This window comes from Microplitis demolitor, chromosome 9 (assembly GCF_026212275.2).
Source record: "Microplitis demolitor isolate Queensland-Clemson2020A chromosome 9, iyMicDemo2.1a, whole genome shotgun sequence".
Taxonomy (NCBI): Eukaryota; Metazoa; Arthropoda; class Insecta; order Hymenoptera; family Braconidae; genus Microplitis; species Microplitis demolitor.
This window is the reverse complement of record NC_068553.1, coordinates 2,637,025-2,654,040: the sequence shown is the minus strand read 5'-3', so window position 1 is coordinate 2,654,040 and position 17,016 is coordinate 2,637,025. Positions and strand designations below refer to the sequence as shown.

General features: G+C 28.2%; 2 protein-coding genes across 3 annotated transcripts; both read right to left on the bottom strand.

The window, feature by feature from the left end:
• Positions 1-1,675: 1,675 nt before the first annotated feature.
• Positions 1,676-3,982, bottom strand: LOC103573414 (protein DPCD). Its single transcript, XM_008552494.1, has 4 exons — positions 3,925-3,982; positions 3,398-3,600; positions 1,848-2,084; positions 1,676-1,780 (listed from the first exon to the last, which is right to left on the bottom strand). Exons 1-4 carry the CDS (start codon positions 3,980-3,982, stop codon positions 1,676-1,678), a joined length of 603 nt encoding a protein of 200 aa, XP_008550716.1.
• A 3,443-nt stretch (positions 3,983-7,425) lies between these two features.
• Positions 7,426-16,273, bottom strand: LOC128668626 (uncharacterized). Of its 2 annotated transcripts, XM_053741954.1 has the most exons (3): positions 15,822-16,273; positions 15,265-15,405; positions 7,426-10,419 (listed from the first exon to the last, which is right to left on the bottom strand). In XM_053741954.1, the coding sequence occupies exons 2-3, from the start codon at positions 15,400-15,402 to the stop codon at positions 7,630-7,632; spliced, it is 2,928 nt and encodes a 975-aa protein (XP_053597929.1). In that variant the 5' UTR covers positions 15,403-15,405; positions 15,822-16,273; the 3' UTR covers positions 7,426-7,629. The 2 variants fall into 2 exon arrangements, with proteins under 2 accessions (XP_053597929.1, XP_053597930.1); XM_053741955.1 differs by lacking the exons at positions 15,265-15,405; positions 15,822-16,273 and adding an exon at positions 12,981-13,504.
• Positions 16,274-17,016: the final 743 nt, after the last annotated feature.

Sequence of the window (17,016 nt, the reverse complement as noted above, 5' to 3'; positions counted from 1 at the left end):
ACTAATTATATGTAATTATTTTAGAGCAAAATCAATTAATCATATTTATAATCATTAGTACTTATAGGTTACAATGATATTAGCTGACGAAAGTTGAGGTTATAATAGTCTTATAAGAAAGTTATTTTTTTGATGTTCTAGAGACATCCATAAATAGTTATCATTTTGCTAACTTTCAAATTTCTTTTCAATGACCTCAACATAAAGTTATCAAAACAATAAAATTTTTCTGAGCTCTTAAAGGTAAAATTTTTTGGATAACATTATGTCATCTTTTTGACATTGATGCCAGGTGGGTGTCCAAGCCTGCTCATGTCTAATCCAGCCTGATGTATGGGATTAAATTTAAAATCTTAGTTTTATTTAAATATAACTAACTTAGTTATAATTATATATAGCTAACGTAGTTATAATTATATATAACATAAGAACAAGCAACGAAAACGCTATCTATTTATAGAAAAATATAAAAAATTGATTTGCTTCTGTCAACATAAGACATATTTACGAGCATTCTTCTTCTACCCTAGCGGCAACCCTATGGAAAAAATCCATATGTATGTGAATTCATATAGGAAAGTATGGATTTATTTAAGAGTCCATGGATACCATGGCTCAAAGAGTGGGAAGTTTTGGGACTTGCCTGCTGGGCCAACCGATGCCCAGAATTTTTTTCTCGGCAATAGGTTTAAAAGTTTTTTGTAGGTATAAAGACGTAGTTTTGTAAGGAATTGAATGCTATACAATGAAGTCTTTTGTTATTTTCTAATTAATTCATCTGTTTAAAAGTTATTGGAGCTGGAAGTAAAATTTATAGTAAATTTCGAGATCTTTATACTTCTCCAGCAAAACTATCAGACTTATCATAAAATTTCATGGTATGTTTTTATGCACAATTTGATTCCCAACAAATTATTTCCAATAAAGTTTTTTCAAATTCCACATTGTTTTCTAGTTATTTTCATTTTTATGTCAAGCTCTTTAAAAAAATAGTTCTCTGATCGATTTTGAGAGCTTGTCATTAAAATGAAAATAACTAGAAAACTATGCGGAATTTGAAAAAAATTTATTTGACACAATTTGTAAGGAATAAAATTGTCTACAAAAAAAGTTTTACGACATTTTGTGATAAACCTAATAGTATCGCTGAAAAAGTAAAAAGATCTCGGAATTTACTATAAATTTGACTTCCAGCTCCAATAACTTTTGAACAGATGAATTAATCAAAAAATGATAAGAGACTTTTTTTGTAGAGCATTCAATTCCCTACAAAAAATTGTCTGCAAACTTTTCCTAAAATGCGTCGTTAGCTAGTTATAATCATCAGACGACGCAATAACTTTTTTTTCCATGTCATTCTTATAAAAAATCGAAAAGTGCGATGCTCAAGCTCTGAATCTTTATATTACGAGCTCTAATTTTTACAGGCATATTTTTTATATCTAAATGAAGCTTTTGAACCTGTTTCCGAGAAAAAGAAAAAAATTTTTTCTTAAATACCCTAGTATGTATGTCATTTTGCTGGCCTAAACCGGCAACGTCATATTTTTCAATCAGTGTAGAGAAATATGTAATTTTTTTTCAATATGAATTATAATTTTGAGTGATAAATTTAATTCTTTGTTATACAAATATTTATTTTTACTTTTATATAATAATTGAGTATAAATGTAAATTAACTAGTTGGACATTGAACATCGCCTTCTTTTACAGCTCTTAGAGCCAAAACTTCATTTATAATTTTTTTTTCCATCTCTAATAAAGCTGGTGGTTTTTTATACTGCGAAAAAAATCTATTATTAATAACCCAAGTGTAATTACATATTTGCTATACAAAAAATACTTGCACTAATAATCAATGTATTAAATTTATGATCAAAACTGAGACGATCTTGTTCCAGTTTTAAATTTATCCTCTCTAAATCAGGAGCGTCTATTTCTTTATAATATTTTTTATTCGACGTTTTAACAATTATTTTATTCTTTTTATCGTTAACATGAACAGTAAAAATATCTTTTGAGTAAGGTAAATTTCTTATACGCCATTCTAGACATAGTTTTGTCATTTTTCTCGTTAAAAACGGCTAAAAAAAAGAAAAGTTAATTGAAGATTTTGAAAAATCAAGTAAATCGCTTATATACGGGGCGAAATTTAAGGTAACAATTACAATTTATCTTGGAAATATTTACCATATCGTATGGCAACAGCTTTTATCGGAATATTGAGTTTATTAAGCCTAGTGCAAGCTTTATACAAGAAACTCGTGCTAGGTTATAACTCATTTCTAAAGAGAAACTATAGTTGAAAACAGTTTCTCATGGTTTGCTCAAGATCTGTTCATGGCTCAAAATTGACCTTGAGCCTTGAGCAGATTTTAAGTAAGCCATGTGTCAGTACCTACTGTAAGTAATACTGCTGCAAGAAAATACGTCAGACACTTTTTCATTGCACGTGTTCACGATATCTTTAATATTCTTGTGGTTTTGCTCAAGATACTTACTCTAGAATCTTGCTCAAATACATGCTACTAGGCGATATTATGGTAATTATTCCTATAATATTATGGCCATGGTTACCATATTAATATAGTAACGATCCCCGAGTCAAAATATTAAACGTAAATTAACCGTTTTCAACGTTTTTAACGTAATTTGAACGTTTTTAACGTTTTAGACGTGAATTGAACGTATTTAACGTTATGAACGTAAATTGAACGTTTTGGACGATGATAGGCCTATCAAGAAGAAAAGAGATCGGGAAAAGAACGCACCTAGCTTTATCGCAAAGTTCTCCAGACTGATTTGCAAAAAGGTACGTAGTATCCTTAAGGTCTTCCTCGAGGACACAATCTATGGTGCTGTCACCTAAACGAAGAACATTAAATTGAAGACTGACACTTTCATGAGGTTGCTCGATCAAAAACTATTTTATCTATAGATAATTATGTTATCTATAGACAATTAAATTATCTATCTTAAATACTACGTATCTTTTTGCAAATCAGTCTGGAGAACTTTGCAATAAAGCTTGGCGCGTTCTTTTCCCGATCTCTTTCTTTCTTTATAAGCCGGTCATCTTCCAAAATGCTAAATTTACGTTCAAAACGTTCACTTCACGTTCAACACGTTAAAAACATTCAATTTACGTTTACCGCTTTAATTCGGGGATTACCATAATGTTTTAAAATTTTCCACACTATGATAATGGCAACTTTTCACACAAATTATGAGCTCATATCCCATCATTCTAAGTAATTATTATCATAACGTTATAGGTTAATGTTTCATCTACGCGTTAGGAATCGTTACCATAATTTTCTCTCCCCGCATTACATATTAAATCGGTTTCAATCAAAGCTTTCAACTAGTAAATGAAAACAAAAAATATTAAAATTACATTATTTTGATTTTCTTGAATACCGATGTCAAAACTATTGCGTTGTTTTGGCTCTGGATCTCCAATTTCAACTGACCAACCTTCATCACGTCCCAGTTTGTTTTTTGTTCTCCATGCACGCCTACTAAGAACATTATCATTCAAGTTATATTCTTCGACAAATTCTCTACCATCAGACAATAGAAAATGTACTTTTCTTCTTCCTATTTTATGGAAATAGAACATCAATTTATAAATAGTACACAGAAACATAGAATTTGTGGGTGCGAAAATTTTACTTTGCGTCGAGAAAATGTTCACTTATCCTATGAAAATTTTTGCATTACGAATTGAAAAGAATATTTTTTTTGGGGCAAAATAAAAATTTTTTCCTCAAAGAAATTTTTTCTTATCCAACGAAAATTTTTATTGGCGATTCATAATGCAAAATATTTCTCGCACCAAGAAATCCTTTTTTTTTTATAAATGCAAATATTTTATAAATTTGTAATTATAAAATAAATATTTTTAAAATTTTCAATAGTTACCGTCTTGTATTATTAGAGTTTTTTTAGCTGATTTAATAAGATTCAAGTAATCCGACATTATTTATATACTAAATTGTGTATTGATCACTATGGTAACTATATTCACATATATATTATTGCACATTCAAGTTCTTGTTAAATCTATCAACCCGCTAACGTTATAAAATATTTAAAACAATAATTACTTTAAATATTTATTTTATTAAGTAACCAGAATTTGTATTAAATTTTTTTTTTATTTAAATTAATTGTTTTCTTCAGTATAAAACATTTTATAAGTCAATTTTTATAAATTATGAATATAATGGAATATAAAAAAATTTAAGATGATGAAGTATTTAGACGTTTTATTCCGAACTTTTAGTATTTAAAGTATTTTAAATTTAATTAGTATTTATGTTTCTACTTGAATATAGAAAAGAGAAAAAGAAGGATAATGTGAAGACCACTTTTCCAAAAACGAGAAAAATTTTTTGAAGCAAGTAATTACAAAAAAAATTAATAAATTTTTTTTTATATGAAAAAATTTACAAAATTTTATATTTTTTTTATGCATGAAAATAGTATTATAGTACCTTCGATGAATATATTACTATTTGGTGTTATACTTAATGTCACTAGTTGTCTACGATATTGTATGTAATAAACGCTCAAAATTAAAATGTCATTAAATGCTTTACGTCGGCGTCAAACGGTCGTGATTATTCTAATACTTTTTAACTTCCCGCTAAGAAAATTGCAAATTTTCAAAAATTAGGAAAGTTATTGGTTTCGGTTCCATTTTCGAAAATCGAATTTCTAAGAGATCTTGACGTTTTGAGGTTCTGGGAAACTATTCTGACTAATTTCAAGATGATGTCCGTGTGTATGTATGTATGTACGTACGTACGTACGTATGTAAATACTCATAACTTTGGAACGGATGAACCGATTTTAATTGTCAAGGTGTCATTTGACGCGGCTTGTTAATATCTAAAAGCTGAAAAAAATTGAGCTTGATCGGTAGGGCTCGTTCAGAGATATTTCAAAAATAAAATTTTTTCAAAAATGTTTTTTTTTAATAACTTTTAATTAGCTCCATAGATTGATTCCAAAATCTAATCAGCTTTAAAACTTTATAAGCCGCGTCGAATGCCACCTCAACCATCAAAATCGGTTCATTCGTTCAAGAAAAACCATGAGCGAAAGAATTAAAAAAAAAAAATTTTTTAGTATTTTGAAAATTATTCAAAAACAACTCGATAAATCAATTTCAAAATCTGATCAGTTGTAGAACTCAAGAAAAGTCGATTGCCACCTTAAACGTCTCAATCGGTTTATTCGTTCGAGAGATATCCTTGTAGAAAAAATGGTAAAAAACATTATTTTTTGAAATCAAAGGCATACAATAGTATTTTCGAGCTCGAAAATGTATTCACAACAATTTTTTGAGCTAAAGGAGCTTGAAATGAGCGGTAAGTTTTGGGGCTGTCCCGCAGGGTCAACTGACAGACCGATTTTTTAAAATATAAATCAGTTTTTTTGTTCAGTTCAGTTTATTTATTATTAAGAAATGAGTTAAGTATTTATTTATTTAATTATTAAAAATGAAGTAGAATACTTATTCATTTTCAGTAAAAAATGAAACATATATGGCCATGTATGGCCGTATATAGTAATATAGTTCATGTATCAAGCATATATGGTCATACATGGGCATACCAACTTTTTTAAAAATGTTTTGTATGACTGTATTATATTAGGGTAATCGTTAAAAATTGAATTTTCTCAGGCGCCCCATAAAAAGTTTCTTTTTCGAGAAAAAATACGTGAAGAATTTGGTTATTTTTTTATTTTTAAGTATAAAGAACACGTGCCCCTCGCAGTCTTGAAACCACGGTGGAACCACCGTGGAAGAGAAAACACCGTGGGACCACGGTGAATTCCACCGTGGTTTCACGGTGTGTTTGTTCCATTGTCCCACCGAGTAACCACGGTGGTTATACGGTGTTTACACGGTGGTTTCAAGGTGTGCCCACGGTGGTTTTACGGTGTTTACACAGTGGTTTTAAGGTGTGCCCACGGTGGTTTTACGGTGTTTACACAGTGGTTTTAAGGTGTGCCCACGGTGGTTACACGATGTTTACACAGTGGTTTCACGGTGTGCCCACGGTGGTTACAGGGTGTTTTCACAGTGGTTCCACGGTGTACCCGCGGTGGTTTTACGGTGTTTACACAGTGGTTTCAAGGTGTGCCCACGGTGATTACACGATGTTTACACAGTGGTTTCACGGTGGGCCCACGGTGGTTACAGGGTGTTTTCACAGTGGTTCCACGGTGTACCTGCGATGGTTACACGGTGGTTTTACGGTATATCTATAGTGGAATCTATTCGAGGCCTAATAAAAATACCCTGAATATTTGAGCCCTAAATAACAATAAGAAGAGGTCTATCAATCGTATTTTTAATTTTTTAGTCCTGATTTTATTTTTGCGTCAAAATTTTTGAATCAACAAGCCGAAGCAATTTATCGACATATGTTTTTGTAGAAAATCAAATTTCTTTCAAAAAAGGTCTGATTGATAATTATCGTCAGACCAACCGTTTCCGAGTAATCAAGTTTTAAAAACTGATGTTCCTTAAATTTTATTTTTTTATTTCGAAATTTTTTAACTAACAAACACATCAATACGTAAAAAATTACGTTTGAGTTTCTTAAGGGAAATTTAATGCTCGATAAAAATGATCAGGAAATATATTTTCGTATGAATTACTTTATAGTTATATTTAATGTTCTCTAAAAATATTTACCGATAAATTTTTTTGGCTTCATAATTCAAAAGTTTTAACGCTAAAATTAAATCTAGACTCAAAAATAAAAAACTAGGTTGATAGACGTTTTCTTATTAATACTAAGGGCTCAAGCTTTCTGGGTTTAAAAAAAAAAATAATTTTTTTGGCCCAATTTAGTATATAAGCCATACATAACTTCCTGAACGGCTTAACCGATTAGAATGCCGTCTGTAGCAGTTAATACGGTACCACTGAAATTGAATATATTTAAAATCCATATCAATTTAATTTAATAGATTTTTAGAAATCTCGAAAGTGAAATTAAAAACTTTTATTTCTTTTTTTCTTTTTTCTTTTTAGAATTTATTTTCAAGTTTCGTATCGATTGATTACAAAAAATTAATGATTTTTTAATAAAAGAATCACGTTGATTATTTTTATCAAAATTTAAATCGATTAATTTTTTTTATGAGACAACTGTGAAGGTGGCAATGATTTATAATTTCAAATAAAGTAAATAGTCTACTAATGCGTGAGGAAAATTATATAATTTTTTATTTAGAATCATGAATTACTCCATACGTAAACAATTACTAATATTTATTATTCTGAGTTTCATTTTTTACAATATATACTTTACAAACTCTTAATCCTATATACAGTCTTCATTATTATTATTAAAAAAAAAAAAAAAAAAAAAAAAAAAAGACTAAATATTTTTTGTTTTGATGTAAATTTTGTAGATGATTGAATTAATTTACATTTACAAATCCATATGCTTTTATTGACAAATGTTTTTACTATAATAGCAAGTACTTAAATAACCGTAATTGACGACATATTATAAAAATGAAAATATTAGATTGAAATTTTAATCAAAATAATTTATGGACATTTACGTGAAACCATAAATTCAAGAACCGAAAGTCTCTTCAGTCAGTCTCCCAGCAATTCGTCTGCTTGATTAAATATAAGTCTTTCGAAGTTTTGATCAAAATGGCCGGCTTTATCAACATAGACTCTTCAACAAAAATTAAATTATTTGAAGCTGTCGCTCGAAGGATATGTTGGTTGTTGAATGCACGTCCGACTTGATGAAAACATTTTATAAACATGCCACCAATAGTTTCATTATTAATTCGAAACTTGATCATATTAGTTATTTTGCCAAATGTCCTACTTCCATCATGAATCACAGAATTACAGAATCTAAGTTTTTTTTTATTTTCGCACGTATAGTTTTGTCCATTCAATTTCACTTTTTTAAAACATTCTATATTTACAGGATCATAACCAATTTTATTTAATGCAGCTCGTTCTTCATCTGTAGGCATTCGAGTTGTAAATTTTCCCAAGCCAACTAAGAGATTTCTTGCATAACCGTTATTTTGCTCGAAATTAATTCTAAGTTGCCTTGCAATGAATTTTTTTGTCTCAGTAGAAACTTTTTCATCGTATAAGATATTAACTAAAAATTTCTGTATGAGGAAGCGCGTTGCGACTTGATCAGTTTGAGCAAACGAACTTGTAACAAAGTCCATAATTCTTTTATTCATAGATTCGAATACAAATGCTTCATGTGCCCATAACGGGCCCCAGTTCTTAACAACGTCTACTAAATGCGTCAGCGAGTGTATATTGGATGTCATATTTTCAAGGCTGAAGTATTGTTCAAACAGTTTTACGTATGCTTTTAATAATATTTCACAACGGTCTAATGCTATTGATAAAATGAAGTCGCTATTTAAGAGATGAACGGCTTCTGCCAAAAGTGCAAAGTGACTAACATACTTTGCCGGCAATACTTCCTTAAGGCAAATTGGACCGTAATCTAACCAGTTACGCCATTCTGAAGCTTTCCACTTTTGATAACTTTTTATAGATCTAGGTTTACGTGACCGACAGGAAGGTGGCTTGATAGCTAATAAACATTTATCGATTACTTCCATACTTTTAGGACTTCCTACGTAATACTTAGCTTTAGATGACGTAAGAAATAGCCGTGTATGTTGCCGAACTACTCCTAAATAAATTGCGTGCATGGCTTCAACAACAACCCCATCGCGTATGTTGAATAATGGCAAAGCTACTAACGACGAGATAGTTTTAATTCCATGTCGCTTTTTATTATTATCAAAAGCATAAGCCATATCATCGCGTAATTCGGCATCAGTTCGTAGCTTTTTGTAGCATTGACTCAGTGGATAAACAAATTTACCAGGCCTTAGGCTTCGTCCTTTTGCGTAACAATATAAACATCCATAATATCCATTAAATTGAATTAAAGATGTCACTGCAGCTCTAGCTGGAGAATCGAGACTGCACGTAGTAACAATAAACCTTGATGTTATCTTTAATGAATCAGAAGATATCCACTCTACACCTGACAAGTATAGTTTATTCATTTCATCCGTGAACGGTTTAAGAAAATAATTCATAACTGGATGATGTTCATCAACATAAATTGCTGCAAGGAGCATATGTTTCTTCCGCATATGTGGAGGTAATTCGTTGATTTGTACATAGATAGGCCACGCACTTGAATTTGAAGATTTGGCGATATTACATCCATCAGTATTCATTGTGAATGAAAAATTATGCCATTTTTCCAAAAATTTTCCTGGTGAACATAAAGATTTATATTCTTGCCCGTCATATATATCTTCATAAGCATCGGCATTTGATTTCGTTCTCCAAAATCTATATTTCAAAGCCTCAGAAATATTAGGTATTGATAGGAGTTCTTTGATTTGTGCAGTTAAACTTAAATATATAAAGTAGCCTATATTCGATTCCGAAACTTCACATAGACATTTTTTATTTATTTTCTTCGTTTCTTTGCATTTTTCACCTAAGTAGTGACGACAGTTTCGACAATAATAATGATATGTAAAAATATTATAATTACGACCCAAAAGTTTCCACAATTGTTCTTTATTCGTCGGTATACAATTCGAATGATGTGTTGATTTTATCCACCGCAGTTGATCTAAAGTAGCCTCGTACGTCAACTTATGTCGAACTGCTGTTGCAATTGCGGCAAGTAAATGATCCTTCACAGTTAAGTTTTTCTTCGGAATTAAAGGAATTTCAACATTTGGTTTATTATTTATATTCAGAAATGAAGTCTCGTGCAGTTTATTATTACTACCTTGAATATCAACATTGTTATCATTATCATAATTATCTTCATCTTCATTATCATCATCATCATCATCATCATCATCATCATCATCATCATCATCATCATCTTCATAATCATAATTATTGTCGGAATCGTCGTCATAACCGAAATCATTATCATTTTCATCATGATCATCATCATCATCATCATCATCATCAACATCCAAATTTCCGTCATCTGTGACTTCAAAATTTAAGAGCGACATAGTTATTTCTGGATGTAGATTGTCTTCGTTGTCGCTTTCATCTAAATAAATTTCATTTGTTACGTCATATGTAGGATTAATGATACTGAAGCTTTCGGCATCTTCGTAGGAACAACCTGGCCGGTTTTCATCTACAGCACGACCATCTTCCATTCTTTCCACTTGGTAACTTCCATTGTTGCTTCCATTTGAATGTATGTTATTTATATTATTTCTTGTAGCACTTATATTACTGTAGTCGTTACCAATCTGGTGTGAACAGCTAGGTTGACGTCCATTGTGGTCATATATTTCTTCTATATCTATTTTTTCAGCTTTGTGGCTAAAATCATTCTGAAATTATAAGATCAAAATTAAAACATATCTAAAAATGTAATCGAAATCCATATAGTTATATGAAACAATTTTCATGAAATGCTATTACAGTGTTGAAAATTAGGGTTAAAAAAAAAATTTTAAATTGTCAATAAGGTGCTTCGCCTATTGGTAAAAGGGCGCATAATTTTTTTCTATCGCCAATTGATTAATAAACATTTTCTACACTGAAAAAAAGAAATATTTGTCCCAAATAAATCAATTTATTTGTGGCTTTTTTTTTTCAAATATTTCTTAATCACAAATAAATATATTTGATACAACTAAATATGACAGTTGATTCAAATAATTTTATAATTTGACAGAAATATATCATTTATTTGCGGTAAGTAATTGATATATTTATGGTAAAGATATTAAATTTGTGACAAATAACATAAAATTTGGCGGTACTATACATATATTTGAAGACCTTATTTATTTATAGCAATTGGATCATTTCTTTGACACAAATAAATCACTTATTTCACGCAAATAAACTACTCAAATATATTATATCTTTCTCACAATTAAATATTTATTTGGCTATATCCAAATATACGATATCTTTGGCTCTAATAAATCTCAGTTGGCTCAAATAAATCTTTTTTTCAGTGTATTTCAACATAACATTGTTTTTCCAAAGCTAAAAGGGCATATGTCTTGAATTATACACCCTTTAAGCTTTAGGAATTTGAAAATTTTGTGACCAAAAGCTAAAACGGCGTATGAATTTTTTTTCTGTAAAATGCATTAAAAACCTTAGCCGAAGTGTAAAAATAGAAAAAAAATGCTGCAGTCATAAAGGTGTATTCTAACTAGTACTTTCTTTCAATATTAAAGTTACAAATGTGTCTTCATAGAAAAAAAGGATTTCTTGGGGCAAAAAATTGGTTCTTGATCTAAAAATATTTTTACTCAAGCCAATAAAATTTTTGTATTATAAAGTGAAATTATATATTTTCTTGGGATGAGAAAAAATTTTCTCGAAACTAGAAAAAAAATTTTTAGGCGAGAAAAAAATTCTTAAGCCAAAAAAAATTTAATAACATTATCTCTTGAGACTACAAAAAATCCTCAAGCTTCTAACTGCCTCGAAACCGACTCCTCAGCCACCCTTAAGACTGGAAAGGTATTTGGAAGACATTCGAAATTGATATTTAAATGCAATAATTTTTCACTCAAGAAGTTTTTGGATATTAAATTTTATGAATTTTTCGAGAGTAATTGAAGAGTCTTCAAAATAAATCTTGAATTTTTTTAATTTTCAATTTCGAGAAGAAACGGATATCACGTTTTATTTATTCATTAAAAATCATTGAAAAGTTTTCAAAATGACGAATGAATTTTAATAATTTTCAATTTGGAGAACGACTGGATATAGAGTTTCATTTATTCATTGAAAGTTATTTAGAACAATGTAAAATTCTCTGTTTTTTACAATTTTTTCATAATTCCATAGTAACTCAAAATTTATTAACTATTTATCTATTTAAATTTATTCATCGCAATATGAATTTCAAAATTTTTGTTCTGTACTTAAATAGGTTTGAAATATTCATACCATTTATCTTTTCGGAAGAATCTATTTTTGCCTGAAGCTAATCAATCGTGAAATAAAACTCATTAAAAATATTTAAGATCATATCTGATTCAATCGTTTTCAATAAATATTTTTAACCAAGGCTGTTACATGCCTTTCTATAATTTAATCGCACAATATTTTTCCAAAACAAAGGTGATTATTTTTTATTACTGTGAATTTAAAAAAATTTTTGGAGTTACTTTTTTTTAATTTTATAAAAATATAATTATTTCGTGTTCTGAAATGAAATGTTTATGCAATGGGAAAGATAAAATACGTAAAAAGATTTTCTATTGATAGATGTTTTTTTTTTAAGTGATCGTTTCCAATTATCCTGAAATATCTAAGTCTCCTTACAGTAACATCTAGAATTGTGACTTGAAATTCGAGGTAAAAATATTTGGCCAAAATCACATCGAAACTATAAAATTTTATTGAAAGAGGCCGAAATTCGTCGATATTTGGTCGACAAATAAATAGGCCATTTTCCGTCAGAATATTAATTTTTTTTAATAAAATTATCGCAAGTAATAATCTTTGGCCGAGAAAAGGCCGAAATATAGCCGATATTTTGCCGACAGTTGAATCGGCTTGTTTTCGGCTATAGAATTTTTTATGAAATAAATTATGGTACTTAAAAATTTTGAGAAAAATTTTGTTTTTAATTTATAAAATGTTTTAGTAACTTACTAAGTTATAATTTTATACAAGATTTTGTGAAAATATTCAATTATTTAATAGTTAGGGTGACATTATTTTTATGGGAATAGTATACATTTTGGTACAATATAAAATTTTTTTTCGTTGTATGATTGACGTAAGTTATATGACAGTTCGTGGCTGAGTGAAAATATATTAATGAGCGAAAATGAAAAATCAATTTCTTTAACTTTATGCGAGCAAAATTTTTCATTATTAACAGATTATAAACAGTTTTTTCTTCTGAAATGTTTACCGCTGTGTTCATGCGAGAATGTGTGCGTATTCACGGAGAAAGGTGTACGTACTCATTCTCGTTGAGAATGCGTCATAACCCAAGATTTGTGTCACCAAACAAGCATACCGCAAACGCTCGTATTAATTATATGTATCGAAAATAACTATTTTCTCGAGTTTTATAAATTTAGTAGTGATATTTGGGCAGTCACGTAGTGATTGTAGGTTGCTCGTTTTTTATTATTTCATTATTAATTAATCATTTTAAATTATTATTAATTAATTTATTTATAATCAATATTAATTATTGATAATAATTAATATTATCAATAATAATAATTTGATATAACTAATATATTTGATATAAATATTTTTAGAACTGATTAAGAACATTAATTTTTGATTTTCAAATATTATTTAAAGTTTTCGCAAATTTGATTAACTATAATCACAACCAATTCGTTATAGAATAATATTCGTACTGCTAGCTCTGACGTCACGCGAGAAAAGAGATAAATGTTTCACAAGCCAACGCTTAGGCCGATCGTGCCTCTCTCTCACTTGTTCCGCTCTCTTTCTTGCACGCTCAAGCTCAGGCCAAACGTGACACTTTTTCGTGCGTGTAGCCGGTGATCGTTGATTTATAAGACGTTATCACGTCAAAAAATAAAAAAAAAATCTATTTGTCAATATAGGTATCTATCGATTTGAAACTTTATGAATATAACTTTATGAAATAAATATCCTAATTTTAGGTAAACAATTTTTTAAAAGTTAACCAACGATTTTTTATAAACAAATTAACTTTTAAAAAATCGGTATATTAATATTAGGATATTTATCAGATTCATAAAATTTGCAATCGATAGATACCTATATTATCTTATCGATCTTTTGAAAATGTTTTACTTTGTTTATAAAAAATAGTTAGTTAACTTTTGGAAAATTGTTTACTCAACATTAACATATTAATCAGATTCATAACATTTGGAATCGATGGATACCTATATTGTTGATATAATTTTTAAATAGTATATTACACATCTAGAGCAGTAAAGTAAGAAATTTCTCAGATCACATGTAATTTTTGGCTGTGGCGAAGCTGATTTTTGATCTAAATTTTGTGCTTTATTCTTTCACGATACCGGAATTATCCACACAATATTGAATTGTTAATAAATCAGTAAATTTTCACTTTTTACACTAAAAAAAAAAGCAACAAGAGATACCAGTTGAGCTATTTTCCAGATCTTTTTTCAATTAAAATAAAAAAAAAATTTATCTACATTGGTCCCTGCTTCTCTGAAGGTAGTTCCAGCGTCCTACAATGTGTGGTCACAGAATTAAAGAATGTGGGATCATTACTTTTAACAGAAATACTATATAAAAATGACTAATAAACAATATATAAATAATTATATCTCCATAACGAGATGGAAAAATGCTATTTGTCTTTTATTCATTTTTTAACAATAAAATTTATTCATCTTCTATTCGCATCTTTCTAAAATTCTGTTGAAAAATTATTTTAATATAAACAAGAGTATTGAGGCAAATCAAAAGAATGAGCGATGAAAAGTTAACAAAATATAATTTTTTTAATATAAATTGACTTTATATTGCCTGCGCGACAATAAACAATTACCCAGAACTCATTGAAAAATGCATAGATTTGAGAAAATTTTTCTAACATTTTTTATATTTTGGAAAAAATTTGAAATTTCTCGACAATTACGCTACATGATTTTTACTTATATTTCCTAAAAAACAAAATTCTAAGATATCTTACAAATTAACTAATTTGTTCCGAGAGGATTTTTTTCCAATTTTTATTGAATTAAAAAACAAAATTACTTTAATTACCATCACTCCTCATTTCCTTTTCAGTAAATTTTTTAAATGTACAAAAGTCATTAAAATAAAAAAAATTGCTTTTCTTTAGATAACTAAGATTTTCAATTATTCTAATTTTTGTTTTTTAGTGGTTTTTAAAGTGTTTTTCGGGAATATTAACTTCACTAACATTTATTTATTTTTCAACTCATTAAAAGAAATTATTCCGAAAAATTTTAAGACCACCAATAAAATTCTGTATCATATTTTAACGGATAACATTACTGATTCAATCAGTAAATTATGAAATTATAAAAATAGTATGCTAATACATACATTTCAATTTTTTTTCATCGGTGTAAGAGCATTTCAAGAAATTAAAATTTAAGTAAAATTACAATTGCTACGAATTTCCATTCCCTGATAATTATAACATTATAACAAAATTTAATTGTGAACTTTAAACTTACCGATGACGTAAAGTAACTTTGTGGAATAAGTCGTTTTTCTTCGGGTGGAAAAGTATTCAAAAAATTAATTATTTTTCTTTTGTTTCTTCTGTATAGTGCTGTTCTTGAGGTACTTAATGATTTTTCAACGTTATCCATTGTCTAAACAAAAAGATAGATACAGAATAATAATATAATAAACAAAAAGAAAAATTAACGTAGCAGATAATAATCAATTTTGACAATTTGAAAACAATAATAATGTGTTATGAAATCAAAATTTACAAGCTAACATTGAAAAATTAAAAACACCAGTGAATGTATATTTTCTTAGTTTCTTGATAAATGAAAGTATGTCTGTTACATGCACTTGAAAATAAAGATAAAATTAATGAGATCCACGAAAATATTTCGGTATGATTGTCTATTCAAATTCTTGAAAAAAAAGCTTGTTGACTTTGTTAATATTTTAAATTGATAATAATTTAATGATAACACGGTATTATTCAAATCATGTAATAGTTAACTGTGATTTTTGCTAAATTAGATGTTAATGAATAATTTTTTTAATAACTTACTTATAAATCACTGGCAATGTTTTCTTTTTATTATTCAATTTTCTTCAACTACACTATAATATTCGATCAGAATTATTAATAACAATTGAAAAATATAATAGGTTGATGTACGAAAAGCCACGCTGAAATTTGCATAACACGCGTTCGATGTAATTGCATGTAGGTTAGGACAGAGTTGTACTAATAAATATTTTGGACTTCTTCAGCGGATTTCAGTTTTGTAATAGAATGCTTCAAATATGAACTTTTTATTGTAAAAAGTAATGAAATAACAGCGTATTAAAGTTAAATAAACAAAGAACGAAACAACAACTCATGTACGTATAGTCACCAAAGTATATTTTCGTATAGTCCGAAGTTGGCAATACTAACATAACGGATCGTATTTATTTATCTGCTGGAGGGCGTTCGACTTGCGAGACAAAAACATTGGCGGAAAAATTAAACAGAATGTTATTCATAATATATTAGTGAGTTTCAATGTGATTTCTTTTATTTTAAAAAAGTAACAAAACCTAATAAGTATACTACTTAAACGCTTGTTTATTAGAAAAAGAAAAATATGTAAAAGAGAAATAAATAAAAATGAAAGAAAAAATATGAGTCTTAAATAACAAGACAATTATTAATTTTGTAACAATAAATTAATAAATATATAAATATATATATATAATGAAAAAACGTGTAATCAAAAATTGCATATGTAGATTTTTTAATTTTGTAAAAGAGAAATTTTTTGTATAACAGTAAAACTCGTAGACTTTTGAAATTTTAATAAATTTTTTTAACAGATAAATAATAAAAAATAAAAATATTTTTAAAAAAATGCATTTGTAGAAAATTTTATAAACTACGCGTGCAATTTTTGAAAATATTTTTTTTAATATTAATTTTTTTGTTAAAAAAAATCCAAATAATCTTAAATGTCTGCTAGCTTTATTGTCATATTTTTTTTATTCATTCACAAAAATTTTTTAAAATTTTTTTATTAATTATAAAAAATTCACTACTAGATTTACAATCCGGAAAAAGATGCAATTAATAAAAAATTTCAATAAATATCACACTCTTTGTTTTGATTCATGTCGAAATGATATATATGTTTGAACTTATATTTTTTATTTAAACTAGCGTACAGGTTTCGCGCGCAACCGCGCGAGTGTTGTTTTTCATTTATTTATTTTAATGTATATAC

Bases quoted from the DNA above. Each gene is read 5' to 3' on its own strand.
- LOC103573414 (XM_008552494.1), bottom strand. From the start codon at position 3,982: ATGTCGGATTACTTGAATCTTATTAAATCAGCTAAAAAAACTCTAATA. The intron at 3,601-3,924 runs GTAACTATTGAA...TCCATAAAATAG, and splicing joins AACTCTAATAATACAAGACG to GAAGAAGAAAAGTACATTTT. The intron at 1,781-1,847 runs GCAAGTATTTTT...TTTTTTTCGCAG, and splicing joins TTAATACATTGATTATTAGT to TATAAAAAACCACCAGCTTT.
- LOC128668626 (XM_053741954.1), bottom strand. From the start codon at position 15,402: ATGGATAACGTTGAAAAATCATTAAGTACCTCAAGAACAGCACTATAC. The intron at 10,420-15,264 runs GTAAGTTTAAAG...TTATAATTTCAG, and splicing joins AAAGTTACTTTACGTCATCG to AATGATTTTAGCCACAAAGC.